This window comes from Sprattus sprattus (assembly GCF_963457725.1).
Source record: "Sprattus sprattus genome assembly, chromosome: 3".
NCBI lineage: Eukaryota > Metazoa > Chordata > Actinopteri > Clupeiformes > Clupeidae > Sprattus > Sprattus sprattus.
In genome coordinates, this window is record NC_137922.1 from 44,831,316 (window position 1) to 44,845,838 (window position 14,523).

The 14,523-nt window shown below is 41.4% G+C and overlaps 1 protein-coding gene across 7 annotated transcripts in view; it reads right to left on the reverse strand.

Annotated features, from left to right (window-relative positions):
- Window positions 1-5,529: 5,529 nt before the first annotated feature.
- qki2 (QKI, KH domain containing, RNA binding 2) overlaps window positions 5,530-14,523 on the reverse strand; it is a 47,434-nt gene continuing 38,440 nt past the window's right edge. For 2 of the 7 annotated variants that reach the window (XM_080835095.1, XM_080835100.1), the window contains exons 5-7: window positions 13,808-13,895; window positions 13,302-13,589; window positions 10,636-10,989 (exon numbers count right to left, since the gene is read on the reverse strand). In XM_080835095.1, the coding sequence (XP_080691221.1) occupies window positions 10,739-10,989; window positions 13,302-13,589; window positions 13,808-13,895 (627 nt within the window). In that variant the 3' untranslated portion in view covers window positions 10,636-10,738. Of the gene's footprint in view, window positions 5,778-6,258; window positions 10,603-10,635; window positions 10,990-11,010; window positions 12,296-13,301; window positions 13,590-13,807; window positions 13,896-14,523 lie in introns of those variants that run through there. The other 5 variants (XM_080835097.1, XM_080835098.1, XM_080835099.1 and 2 more) reach the window with 5 other exon arrangements.

The window sequence follows — 14,523 nt, forward strand, 5'->3', positions numbered from 1 at the left end:
CAACACCTCACAACCTCCCACCTTTACAGAGTGCTTGAGCGTGAAGCACTCAAGGCCTCTCTTCAGGATCTGCTGGTTCCAGTGTGTCCTCCGTGAATGTGTGTATGTGTGGTGTGCGTGTTACTATTCCTGTATGTGTGTGTGTGCCTGTATGTGTGTGTCTGTGCGCCTGTATGTATGTGTGTGTGTGTATGTGTCTGTATGTGCGTGTGTGTGTGTGTGGGTGTATGTGTGTGTGTGTATGTGTGTGTGTGTGTGTGTGCCTGTATGTGTGTGTCTGTGTGCCTGTCTGTGTGTGTGTGTGTGTGTGTGTGTCTGTATGCCTGTATGTGTGTGTGTGTGTGTATGTATGTCTGTGTGTGTGTGTGTGTGTGTGTGTGTGTGTGTGTGTGTGTGTGTGTGTGTGTGTGTCTGTCTGTCTGTCTGTGTGTGTGTGAAAGCTTACCCCCTCGCAGTGTTGTGTAATCAGTGTGACATGGTGTGGGGAGGTCCAGAGCACAGCTTCTTTTATCAGCCCAGAGCAGAGACACAGTCCAGAGGCGCCAGGACCTCCTCTACTCTTGGCTTCCTTGTTTGTTTGTTCCGAGTATTTTTTTTGTGTTTTTTTTTTTTTAACCCTGGGGTCCGTTCTTTAGCACACAGAATGTTAAACTGTTTCGCAGATCACCAAGAGAGGAGGAAAAGGTGGAGGACACAGAGGGTAGAACAGGGGCCTTGATGGGGCTCTTCCTCCCCTGTGGCCTCTGTGGCCCCTGTGAAAGCCTGAGTATGGGCAGCAGAGACACACCATGTGGCCTAATGAACCAATAGCCTTGTGTTGTTTAAAGCAGTGCTGATTAGAAACAGTGGATTAGAAAGATTTAAAGAGATTCAAACACAGGGACTACACCTGATGTTGAAACCTGATACAGGCAAACCTACACTGAATAGGAGTTCTTGGATTCTAAGTGCTCAAGTATGCTTCTGCGGACACCACCTCATGCGAGGCAAACACATGTCTGGGTCATGGGTGTCTCCACAGTATACTAGTTTTGCTGTTGCGAACATGTCTCTCAGTGCACACGCTCTTCAGTGTTTGACATAATATCTCAACTTTGCTTGAATCTAAAAAACTGTAATTTTTTTTATATGTCTATAGTTTTCTCTGCCCCTTCTTAACTTTGAACTCCTCTATCTAAACGACAAATAGAGAAAACGTTAGACCTATAGAAAAAATAACAGTCTTTGCTGTAGATTCACATGATGGAGATATTATATAAAACACTGTGATTGTGTGACTGAGACTGTGCACCGAGACGTGTCCACAACAGCAGAAATAATGAGTGTACTGTGGAGACACCCATACACGTGTCCCTGTCCACATTCAGCGAGGTCGTATGTGCAAGAGTATACCTGTCCCTTAAAAATTGGTTGTGACCTTCTGAAGCCTGTGGGGACTTGGAGCAGTAAGAACTAGACAGAGGAGGGGGTCTGTGGTCTGACACAGGCCCAGGCTGGGTAGCTTTTTTGAGCTGAGAGATGTCTCCTGATTACAATGAACACTTTTCCTCGACCTACCAACCGACTACCGATTTTCTTTTTCTTTTCCATCAGTGTCTCATTCTAATTGTAGACAAGCTTCCTTTCACCTCACCCCTGAAGGAGGACTTATGGGTGGCGTTTTCAATGGACATAAAGAAAACTTTTTTTTCCTGTTCTTTTTTTCCCTCTCTCCCGTGAGGCCCTCGAAGGGCTTGCAACAGATGGAAGCTGGGAGAGAGAAACGGACACAGACACACACACAGACACATAGACACACACAATGAGTAATCAGCAGAATGTGTGTGTGCAATTGTCTTTGGTTTCATCATAATCTCCCCTGGGATGTGTTGGTTTACTGGTGTAAGTGCGCACACACACACACACACACACACACACACACACACACACAGAGACACACACACATTTAAAGAAATTATATCGAAGCAATAGAAATTAAACAACCACCAAAATTTGCACAGCAATACACAAACACCCTGTTACTGTAGCGACACCTTATACGCCATTTTCTCCAGGAAAAATCTCTCCCAACTACCCAAGTCATTAGTAGGCAAGGTGTATAGGCGCATTAACAAGCTACAGAGAGACAGTGACAAAGTTAGTTTCTTTTAAAACTATGATTTTAATATAATGCTATTTTCAGTACAGAGTTATTTTGTCCAGCACGTATATAATTTGTAAAAAGTTAATTTTGACACTCTTTTTTTATTATTAACTTTCCAAACAGTTTAAATAGAACCAAAGCAGACAGAAGAAATTATAATAGAGGTTAATGATACAGAGCTTGTCAAAATGTTAGTACCGCTGGCGAGAAAAGATTAATTAAAACAATAGTAATCATACTACATGGTTAATATCTCACTCGATTTACATAGAAAGGCACAGAATGCAAGCAACATCGAAAAAACCCAAATTAAAGACAAGCCATTTGACCTCCAGTTCACACTTGGTTTTATCCCCCCACAGAAATGACAGGCAACTCCCAGATACTGTCTCAAATACTACAAGGCCTCAAATTATAACACCAATCGACCCACCTGGCCCTTAAAGTATTAATTGCAATCCACAACTGCACTTCCTTAATACAGCCAATGGCATCGTGTGTTGTCTTTACATCAGGATAAAGTTCTGATGCTCCAGTTATGGGTTATGGCTGGTAAACTACCCCTTTTTATTTAACCGTCTTTTGCAATAAGGCATACTGTTCAAATCTGGAAATGTAATTTAATGTTATTTCTCACATACAAAATATGATAGAAAAATACATTATAAATTTGTTACAAGGGTTATAAATATGAGAGGATAATCGCTCCTCACTTAGGCAAGTACTTGGGCACCACAGAAACAGTGTCTGGCTGGGGTTGAAATGTTGAACGTAGAAACAAAATGAAACACACACACACACACACACACACACACACACACACACACACACACACACACACACACACACACACACACACACACACACACACACACACACATACATACATACAAACATATATACATGCATACAAAACACAGCAAAAAGTGACAATGATAATAATGATAATATTGATAATACTGATACTTCAACAAAAACATAGTGTAACACAACTAAATAAGAAAAACTAAATCCAGTTCCCGATGAGATGCCATGGCAAAACATGAAAATATGAGACCTTCATCGGCTCCACATCAACTGCAATTGTTTTATAAATATATACACACACACACACATGTGTATATATTCTGTATATATATATTGCATTTAAACTGCTTCTAGTCTTTCCCCACAGAAGTAACAAAATGACAACATCAGCAACATCACATCACCTACAAAAGCATTTCTTATGGCACTGCAGAAAACAACAAAACAGAGACAGGCACCAAACTATTCCCATGACGACGTAGTGAGAAACCAGACCGGGTGATTCTGGACTCCAGGACTACAAAAAGGCTTTCTGATGCAAAGTTGGAGGCTGAACTACCTGACTGCATTTTCCTTCCTGATGAACCGTCAGTGGAAAGACAAACAGGTCGTTTTTTGCATATAGACATTTCCCTCACTCGATCTGTGACTGGGTTTCATCCGTTATTTTTCTTCTTTTAGAGAAATGCCAAGTGGCGTGACTCATTGTATCAAATACAAATGATTCAATTTAACATCACAGTGTTGTCTATACCTTCAAATGTGCAGACATGTGCTTTACTATGCTGACTGACCTGGCTACATCGCTGGATTAAACCTTTTTTCTTTCTTTATTGTAAGATCAATTCAGGCTGACCGGACCCCTCTGTGAGTAAACAACTTCAAAACCAAAAATGGATGATAATGGAGTCTTGGTGGACTGCAACAGAAATGCAAGTTGCATAGTTCATAAGGACTGAGTTAGAGGGATAAGAAAAAATTGGAATCTTGCTTTGTTTTTAGTTTTTTTGGTGTTTAGGCAAAATTAAGTTTTTGAAAATTATTCAAGCCTTTTTTTGTATTAACAGAAACTTTGAACTGAACTTTTATTTCCCCAAATATCTGACATTTATACTCTGTTGGTGGTCCAACAGAGAAAGGTTTCTGGTGCTTCCATTACCTCCCCAAGCACCTGGAGTTATGTAGTCTACTTGGGGAAAGAAATTTGCAAAAGAGGGGAAAGTTTGGCTTCAAATGTAAAACAGATGGCTTCAAAAAACAAAACAAAAGAGAGAGATGATGAAAAAAGTGTAGTTCCTCCTTTCATTGCTTGAGATATTGTGTTTACCAAAACATTTTCACTGGAACATGAGTTGCATCATCAGTATTTATGGTGGTTTCTCCATTACTTGAATTAATTAGTTAGAAGATTAACCTGATATGTAGTTCGGAGCACACCCAATGGGACATTCAAAATCCACAATCGTGTGTAAAATAAGGCACTTCTATTGGTATGCTTTTCTTTTGTCACTCACAAAATGAATGTTTGTTTGTTTGTTTTTTTTTTTTAAAGGAAAAGAAAAACAATCAAAAGGCTGTTTTGGTCTCTTAAAAATGTCCTTGTCAATGCAAAGAAAGATAGGTTTCCTTCTTTGTTCATCGAACCATTCGACAATACTAACTTCTGATACAAAAGGATTGCGTTGAGAAAAATATATCTGTCCTCTCCTGTCTGTCCGGAAGCACCTTCATATCAAAAGTGTTGATCTTCGTTTCTGAGTTTCGAGATTTCGTGTTTGTATGACATGGGTAACAGGCGGTGGCAAACATGGCTTATACATCCCATCGTTTGAAGTCATTACCGTAGGAAGAAAGAAAGGAAGCAACCTGGACACGTTTATGCGTCAATTCTGTCCTATCAGGGACTGGGCCCAATTAAGTCACAAGAATGTCCACACCCACACACACACACACACATACAAACATACTCATAACCTCTCCACACTGGTCCCACCCAAACCCCACCTGAATATCTCTGTGTATGTGAAATGTAATGCTTACAGAAAGGCAACTTTTCATTCAAAACACTAACAGGTACACCATGAAAAAAAAAAAAAAAAAAGGTATAATCTGATCCTTTGGGTCTGTGCATGTGTGTGTGTGTGAGAGAGAGATGGTGTGCATGTGTGTATGTATGTGTGTGTATTCACAAAGGTGTGTATCTACATGTAGAATGAGAAGTATTCGCTCAATGCAATATCTTCCTTCCCCAGATGAAAACAGTAAACCATGCAAAAACACTACAGTGAGTGTCTGTTGTGTGTGTGTGTGTGTGTGTGAGATCGGTGGAAATGGACTGGACCTTAGTATTGCTATACAATGCCTATTCCCCCCCACCCACCCCCACCCTGCTTTACCTCACCTCACCTCACCACACCACACCTAGCCAGAGAAGGCAGGCGGTTGGGTGGGGTTAGTTTGCTGTATGCTCTGTGTGTGTGTTTGTGTGTGTGTGTGTGTGTGTGTGTGTGTGTGTGTGTGTGTGTGTGTGTGTGTGTGTGTGTGTGTGTGTGTGTTGAGGGGGGGGGGGGGTGTTGATAAGTCTTAGAGGGAGGGAGGGAGATTTTGGGGAGTGGATGGGCCTCACCACCGCGCCGCTGTTGGGTTAAGCGGTAAAGCTGCTTCCCGGCTCGCCAACCACCCGCACCAGAGCCAGAGCCGACCGCGAGACAGACAAGCGAAGGACGAGCGAAGGTCAGAGAACTGGTCAGCAGGCAGGCAATGGTCAGGTCGTCATTGGGTGAAGAGTTCAGAGGTCAGAAGGTCAAAGGTTAGTTGCCAGTGGCGGCTGGGTGGTTAGGAGAAATAAATAAATTAAAAAAACAAAAAAATAACAGACGGACATAAAAAAGGAGGGAAAATAATAAACGACAAAAAGAGGAGGGGGAAAAGGAACAAACAGAAAGGAGACAAAAAGAAAAAAGATAGAAAAAAGGAGATTAGTTTCAGCTAGTGACGGTCGGATGACAACATGACAAATCTATACCACAGCTACTGAAAAGAGCACTGCTGCCTCTACCCCGCCCACCTCCCTCCCGCAAGACTACAGAAACGAAAAACAACACAGCAGGGAAACAAAAAATCATGAAAGCCTCATGATTTTACACCCATCTCCCCCCACCCTCATTGTGAAAAAGGTTAAAGAAGCAAAGGGTCAAATCAATTATGGAGTTCCAATGGATTTGAAATGGCACTACGAATGGTTAGCAGCAGTCAACAGACATCCAAAGGATCAAGATCGACTAAGGAAAAAGGGTGACATGAGACAAAAGCGGCTATTCTTGGCAAGCCAAATCAACGTGTGAACCGTGGAGGATTATGGGAGAAATTAAATTGACACAGAAATTATCCTCTGACTGCTAGTAAGCATTAGGGTGCCACCCCAGACCCCATATTTAAAAGCATCAAAGCAACTAGTGATGATGAGGATGGTCATGAGCGGTTACCAAGGTGATTTGAGGGGGGAAATATGGAGACGTTGGTAATATGCTAATTATTCCGGTAGACTGAACAAACTTTAGCTTATACTTTCATTGAGTTGTTTTTTTCCAAGTCATGGAAACTTTATTGCTTTTCATTTTTTTGTTCTATTTACAAACAGTATGAAAACATGGTGCTAATCATACAAAGCAACGCTAAAAAAACAACAACAAAAAACATACTTCTTCTTCTTCTTGCAGAGGTGCGGCTAAAAGGGAAACGCTATCACACAAGCGGAAAACAAAAAAGCTACTTCTGAGACTTACGGACATAAATCTGAATATAGGATAGAAAATAAACTTCAGACCAATACTGAGTCATTTTCATACAACACCCTGTAAAGTGGAACCCCCCTCCCTCCCGTAATAAAAAGGAAATATTTTGTAGGACATAAGAATGTTTGAGAATGAATATTTCTATCTTGCCTACAAAGATCCCTCTAGCATATTGTTGCTATTTAAAGTTGCAAATACAATAGACATCTGGTAAATCGTAACTGCTTTTTGCTTTTATAGTTAAGCACTTCATTTTCATAAACTTTTTTTCTTTAAAAACAACCACACAGGTATATACTATTTTCTTTTTTTGCAATCACATGACATCAACAATAATAACATAATCAACCACATGAAATGAAGGAAGCTTCCAGTAAAACATACAACAAACAAACAAACAGAAAAAGACAAAAACAAAACAACAACAAATGAAAAAAAATAAAAATGTGGAATAGTTCTCTGTTTAAATGTCAACTCTGTTCTCTTGTATATGTTTAACATGCAGCTCTCTCATCTTATCTTTCTATGAGGTCACTGAGTTTCTGTGTATTTTTATTTTTTTTCCACTTAGCTCTTCCGTATGTGCCCTGTCTGCCAAACGACAGACTGGAGCTGGCGATGTCTATTTCTCATCTTCTCAGTGCAAAGTTCATATTTGTGCCGTATCATTTTGGTAGCACTCTCCTAGAACCTTCCATCATAAGACTGACATAATCATGTAATAAACATGTCATAGCAGACGTCATATCCTGACTTTAAGCAGTTACGACAAATCCAGTGATGGTCCAGACGTGAACACAATGAAGGGTCATTTTCATGAAAACTCAGCTAAGCAGCATGAGACACAAGCTGCTGTGGCGTCTAAATTGGCATCTTAATTCTGAGAGCAGTCATGACAATAACCAGTAAAGGCTACATGACTCCATTAAGTCATCAGATACCAACGATCACAATGACCATTGATAGGACATCACATGTTATGGCATAACATGTTTATGACATTGGTATGTCACTCTTAAGTCTAAGGCTTCCAGTAAAATGATACCTAATTTTCAAAAAAACGTAATTGTCTTTCGACAGGGCCTGGCATCCGATAGCATAAGAGTAAAGATTACAGTTGCACCGCTTCTTTGTTAGAAGACTGTGGGACCTTCTGATTGGTCACCCAACAGCTACCAGGAAGTATAGTGACTGACAACAAATGTAAAAAATGTTATATAAGTATACGTCAGAGGAAAGAATAAAAATGTCAAGCTTACGGATGCCATCCCCTGTCAAAGATATAATACCCTTTATGATTGAAGTGAAATAGATCTGGTGTGAAAACTGCCCGAGCTCTATTGCAAATTGAGATTTGAATTGCTAAAGCCTTTTTTTCTAAATGTAAATGAGGCCTTGCAAGTGTGTTTGGTGAGAGGATGGGGTCTGTTCCTTCAACCTTAACTAATTTGGTTCATGTCGTTTTGGGCTTTTCATTTTGTTTTGATAATACATTTGAACACACGTTCCGGATGTCTTTCTCGAGCCAAGTTTTTCTGTTAGGGGCAAATAAAGAACCAATTTACATCTTGGTGCTATTTTAGGATTGAGCAGAAAAGAATCCCAACAGCCGTGTTGTTTATGATCCCACTGTGTTTGTGCAATGATTTACTGTGCATGTGGCTGAGAACTGAGACTATTCGGAAATCCACAGGCCCTCAAAGCATCAGGCTAGAGGACGGTTTCCTTCTAGAATTCTCTTCTTCCTTAAGGTGGCAGAGATGATCGGCCTCTCAAACACAAATTCAAACCATTGAAAGTAAGATTAAATACAAGCAAACGTCAAGGGCAGTTGATCGAACCAGATTGATTCCACCGTTGTGCAATTTCACCATTGTTTCGCATTAATCTGGTCAGTTTATATATATTTATATATATGAATTTATAAATGTGTTTCTCCATTACGTCGTTAAGATTGTGTTAAGATCTTATAATACTAACTTCACATAAGCTTTGCCATCATCCATCAGTAGTTTCTCACATGTAACTCTCTTTTATAAATGAGCATTTATCTCATATGTACAGTTTTGGCACATCGGCGGTGTTCCAAAAATGAGTAATAGTATAAGGTCAAAGGTTACAGAGCCTTCTTCAAAACTGGAACTGTGATTCCCTTAGACCCAGTCCACGGTTACGTTAGGCGTGCAGTAGGCTGTACATGACTCATCGAAAGGAAAAAAGTGCTGCAATTAAAGACTGTCTTTGTCACAAGGAACTAATCTGATGTAGGAAATAAAAGATGTTAGCAAATGGAAAAGCAAGAAAAGAAAAAAAAACAAAGAAACAAACATTATGAATGCAATCTCAATTCACAATGAAAACACAAAAGTTCTGCATCCCAACGAAATCAATTCATACAATGCTATGACAATGTATAAATGTAAAAAAAAATCTAATAAAAAGGACGACTTTAGACAATGCAGATACGATGCAAAAGAAGGGGGGGTTTGTGTGTATTTATGCACGTGTGTGTTTTTGTTAAAGGTAAGAAATCTTAACACGGGTAGTGTACATGACAGACATTGTTTGGCCAGAAGGCTTGAAGGTTTGCATCCTGCACGGTAGCCTACGCCGAATATGGAACAGATAGAGGTTTAGAAGAGCCAAGTGCTTCTTGGGATCTTGCAGACTGTGCCAAAACCAACAGGCCAAATTCTCAAGTGCATCTTTTGACTATACAGAAAAACAACTGCTTTCAAAAGTTAGGAATGGACAAGGAATGTGCAGCTGACATCTTCATCTTCATTACGGATGAAGCTGCTAACAGGCCGTCCATACATCCGTGTCCTTTTACATGCTCTGGTCGAGTAGGATTGCCTGAGACTCCCATCAGAGGATGGTTAGTAGGATGAGGACAAGGCCGGCTAAGACTATGAGCGTACGGCATCTGAATACAAGATGGAGCGCTAGCTTGAGAATTATCTCTCAGAACTCAAGCTTCACGGGAATGTGCTCGTGATTCATTTAGTTTTTTTCGTTGTTCCTTTCGATTTGGAATGGTGGCTTGGCCTTGGCTTGGTCGAGGACACAAACCGGATTGAGCAAGATGAAACTCAAAACAAAAGTCAGGGTCTTACAAAACAAATCATGGACAGAGTGAAGCAACTTATATTGTGAAGGGGAAATACTGTGTGGCAGTGAAAGCTGTCTTTCCGAACTTCATTACTCTTCATCGATTGCCAGCGTGTCACAAAGCCGCCACATGGTCATCAAAATAATAGAGGCGTGATCAGCACTCGAGGGCCCCGCTCCAGAGAATACATACTGCCTGAAGAGTCCGGGGTCTTGTTTATTTTTTTAAACAACAACACAAATTTTAAATAAAGCCAGCTCACAGACTGGCCCTGGAGGATCGATCTTGGAGGACGTTTATTAAAATGTAAAGGGGATTTGGCCTCTGGACTTCATCATAGTTATTTCCTTTAGCGTCTCTGTGATTTTATTTTGTTCCCATGTTTATTTCAACTGGCCACGATTTTATGTTAGGCTTCTGACAGCGTTCCCTTAACACCTAGAGTACAGGTTTGGTTGGGTGATTGGTATGGGAATGGGAACCCCCTCATAGACCTTAAAGACCCCACAAAACCCCATTACCCAGTCATTCCCCGCTATACTTTAGCTAGCCCCATGCCACCATGCGAGCCTAAAAGGCCGTCCAATGAGTAATTCATGTTGTGTATTGATGTATAACGATCTTAATGATCAATCTTAAATCAACTGACCCTGGGACAGATCGAGTCCTCAGCTGGTCCAATGTCTGTAGTAGCCTGTAGTAGTTTCCACCAAGTCAGAGCCAGGTCCATTATAGATAGCTGCTGTCTTGGTAAATGTATCAAATTAATATAAGTGTGGCAGAATGTATGGTAATGTATTCGAAATCATACAGAGAAACTTGTCAAACTTGTATAAATAAGACTTAAAAATCCAATGTGTAGCGACACGAGGCAATCTAAAGTTAAAACTTTGCAAAAGTAACATAAATATGTTCCCCGATAACACAATCCCGGAAAACCACATGTAAAGAACACACATACACACACACACAGACACACTCAAAAATCACACAACACACAACTTCAATTAACACTGAAAGGCATAACCACACAAGTAGAAGACTGGAGCTAAACTGACCTCGATCGGCAGTCACAACCCTTTGGTAGGGGTGGACGCGCATATCGTGCCTTCGAACTTTAGTTGCCATGGCCCCTGCTCGCATGGTAACGGGATAACCCAACAAAACAAAAGAGGGAATGAGATTAGGCCAATGCAGAAACACACACGCCAAAAAATCCACACAAGGTCAGTATTGGTCAGCGTAGAGCGTAAAAGGCGATACTACAGTTGTCTCAATTCAAACAAACACACACACACACACACAAGGCAAAACACGTGCAGTAAAAATCTATCCATCAGTCAAGCATGGATGGAAAACTCGTAAAACAACAAAATAAAACAAACAAAAACAAAAGCACAGGTAAGGCACGAGAAAAAAAAAAACAATCATACTTTCATTAGACACTCTTGGATTGGATTAAACACTGAAGTAAAAGTCTGAGGGGATGTGTGCGTTTGTGGATCTCTGCATAGAACGGCATGAACAAAGGGGTGTGTTGAAATAGGCACGAGATGAACTGTAGTGTTACCTGGTTCAAAAATAGTTGACCCGGTTTCCAGGCCATCCCCATACATAAGGCTTCATAAGGCTGCATAAGGCTGTCATCATAACTTATTACGGTAAACATTTAGCCAAACTGTCCATTCACGAGCTTATACCAGTTATCACCTAAAGCACAAGGAACATGCTTTGGTGCTTTAGAGTTAAAAATATTCACCAATCTCTACAATGATTTTTTAAGTTTTAGTTTCCAGTTCTAAATAGTATTCTTTCATGGTGTCGATGAAGATGTATTGTTTTGTGCAAACCCTGATTCCCATTAAATCTCAAACCTCATAGCATTTAGATGCCAAGGCACTCATTGTAATCGCACCTATAGCGAGTTTTAAAGAGACAGAGAAACACAATCATGTCTGTTTCAGAGATCCCCAAACAGACATCCCCGGCGACCCGACTGCAATGTTTCAAACTGTACACATTCAGCTCTACTGACTACATAAGGCTTTATGAGAGCGTCAATACATCAGTTCTGATCAAAAGTAGTTTAAAAGTTATCATTTTGTTTGTTCGTTTGTCATTTTTTTTAATCCATGAGTCATTAGACATAAAAGAGGAATTAATCGTAATCTCCAGAGTTATGGCCAGTGTAAACATCAGTAGTAATTAGCTTCTTATCTGTCTTGTCAGTCTGGTCTGCCTGACTACCCCGACTGACTTAATGCTATGTCTGCGTTTCGCTTTCACACATTTGTTTGCTTAGTTTATTTTAGTTTTTTGTTCGTTTTTGTATGTTTCCAGGCAGCTGTAAAACAAAACACACGTTAACACTCAGGCAGAGGTGTTCTCAACGCTAGCTCGTCGGAGAGTGCTACTAGCCCTTCGTTGGGAAAGCCATACCTAAAGGAAGAGAAAGGATGAAGCCCATTAGTGTACCTAGGGTAAATGATAGTGTCCAAACTCAGCGGTTGAAATTTACATCAACCCCACATCAACTAAACACTACATTTTAAATCAATTCATTTTTTATTTCTAAAGCAACTATTTAAATACAAAGGTAAAAGGCAATGGGTTGAATACAGTTACCTTGCCTGTCAACAGTGTTAAAATAAGCTTAGATTCAAGCTTATGATAGCCAATAAAGACCTTTTTAAAAGATCAAAGTAGTATGCAATCCTAACCACAAAACTAGTGATTTCAGTAATATAAAATAGTTACTTAAATAAAAATAACCCTTACAACTAACAGTCGTCTTTGTTCAAATGTTACATTTAAACTCAATGCTTCATCTTCCTATCTATTATCGTTTTGGCCAACTTTTCCATTAATGGCAGATGACAGCTGGCTGTAGTGGTGAGTTTGTGAAGGCAGTGGCTGGCTTTGAAGCAAGGCCTTTCAGCGAGGACTAAATCCAGTTTAAGGACGTCTGCTCTGAGGCGCGAGTGCAATGTTCCCCAGCGCTGATGCCGCTTGTTGCCTCTCTGCTAAATATAAAGCCCTGGTGCTGAGCCATGCCAAGAGTTCAGGGACAAGACCATGACCTGAGCTGATTCACCACACACACACGCACACACACACACACACACACACACACACACAGACACACACACACACACACACACACACACACACAAACACACAGGAACTCTTTCTCACAGAAATTAATATAGAAGGGTACCTACTCACGCACACAGTGCATGCACGTGCATGTATTCATTTACAGACAGGGAGATGCATGCACTCACTCGCTCAAATACACACACAACACAACCACACACACACACACACACACATATAAATGCATGCACTCATGCTTGCCTACTTCTAAGAACATCCAATGAAGGTTGTGTGTCAGAAAAACCACCCACACACACCAAATCCTGCACACATGCACACACACACTTACCTAGCACTCCGCTGGCGTCGATTGGGTATTCAAGAATGGAGGTGCCTGGGGCAAGAGTGTAGGGGTAATCATAGGGGGCATAGATGATCCCCGTCTCGGGCGACTGCTGCAGCATTGTAGCGTGCGGGTTGCCCGTTGGCATGAGGGCGGAGGTCTGGATCTGCCTGATGAGGGGCATGAGGGTGGGGCCGTTTGGCGGCCGTTGGAGGGTTTGTGACATCACTTGGGAGGGGCCGGTCATCATGCGAGGAGCCTGGGCTGATGCTGCCAGAGAGAAGGCCAGGGCTGCTGTATGCACACACACACGCAAAAACACACACACACACACACACACACACACACACACACACAAAAACACACAAACATACAAACACATATGGGGACACAAACACAAACACACACATATTTAGAGTCCATACCATGATCACAAACACAATATCCACACAGTTTTAAAATCTCCCCCAAGACAAATATACAATAGCCGATAGTGATGATGTCATCCTTACGTGACTTGAGGTTGGCATCCCTGTACGTGCCGTTCAATATGGCCAGCTCCATCAGCTGCATCTTCTTCAGACTGTCCTCGCCCTCCGCCTGTGAAGAAAACAGATACACACCCACCCACACAGAACCATACACACACACAGAACCACACACACACGCACACACACACACACACACACACACACACCCACACAGACACAGAAATTAACACACTAGATTCCAAACTGGGGCTGTGTTCATATCCAGAGCTTATCCAGCTGTTGGGAGTGTGATGTATGGTTCTGCAGCAGCCCACATCTGGAGGAGATTAGGCGAGGCGTTAACCTAACATCTCCTCCCATCAGATATCACCACCCACTACTTACAGCACATTACAGCAAGACATGTTTATGTGTCTTAGGCACTCTTCGCACTGGGTGACCTTTCACCCTGGAGGGATGCAGCTGTTAGGAGTGGTGCGTGTGTGTGTGTGTGTGTGTGTGTGTGTGTGTGTGTGTGTGTGTGTGTGTGTGTATGTGCGTGCGAGAGACATCGGTAGTCACAGCTTGAGTTACACTCTTGCAAAGCAAGTGTGTGTGTGTGTGTGTGTGTGTGTGTGTGTGTGTGTGTGTGTGTGTGTGTGTGTGTGTAATTCATCTTGTGCAACTCTACATGAGCCAAGCTTGTGGGAGTGTGTAGAGGAACAAGGTTAAAGAAACAAGATTGTGTTACACTCCGG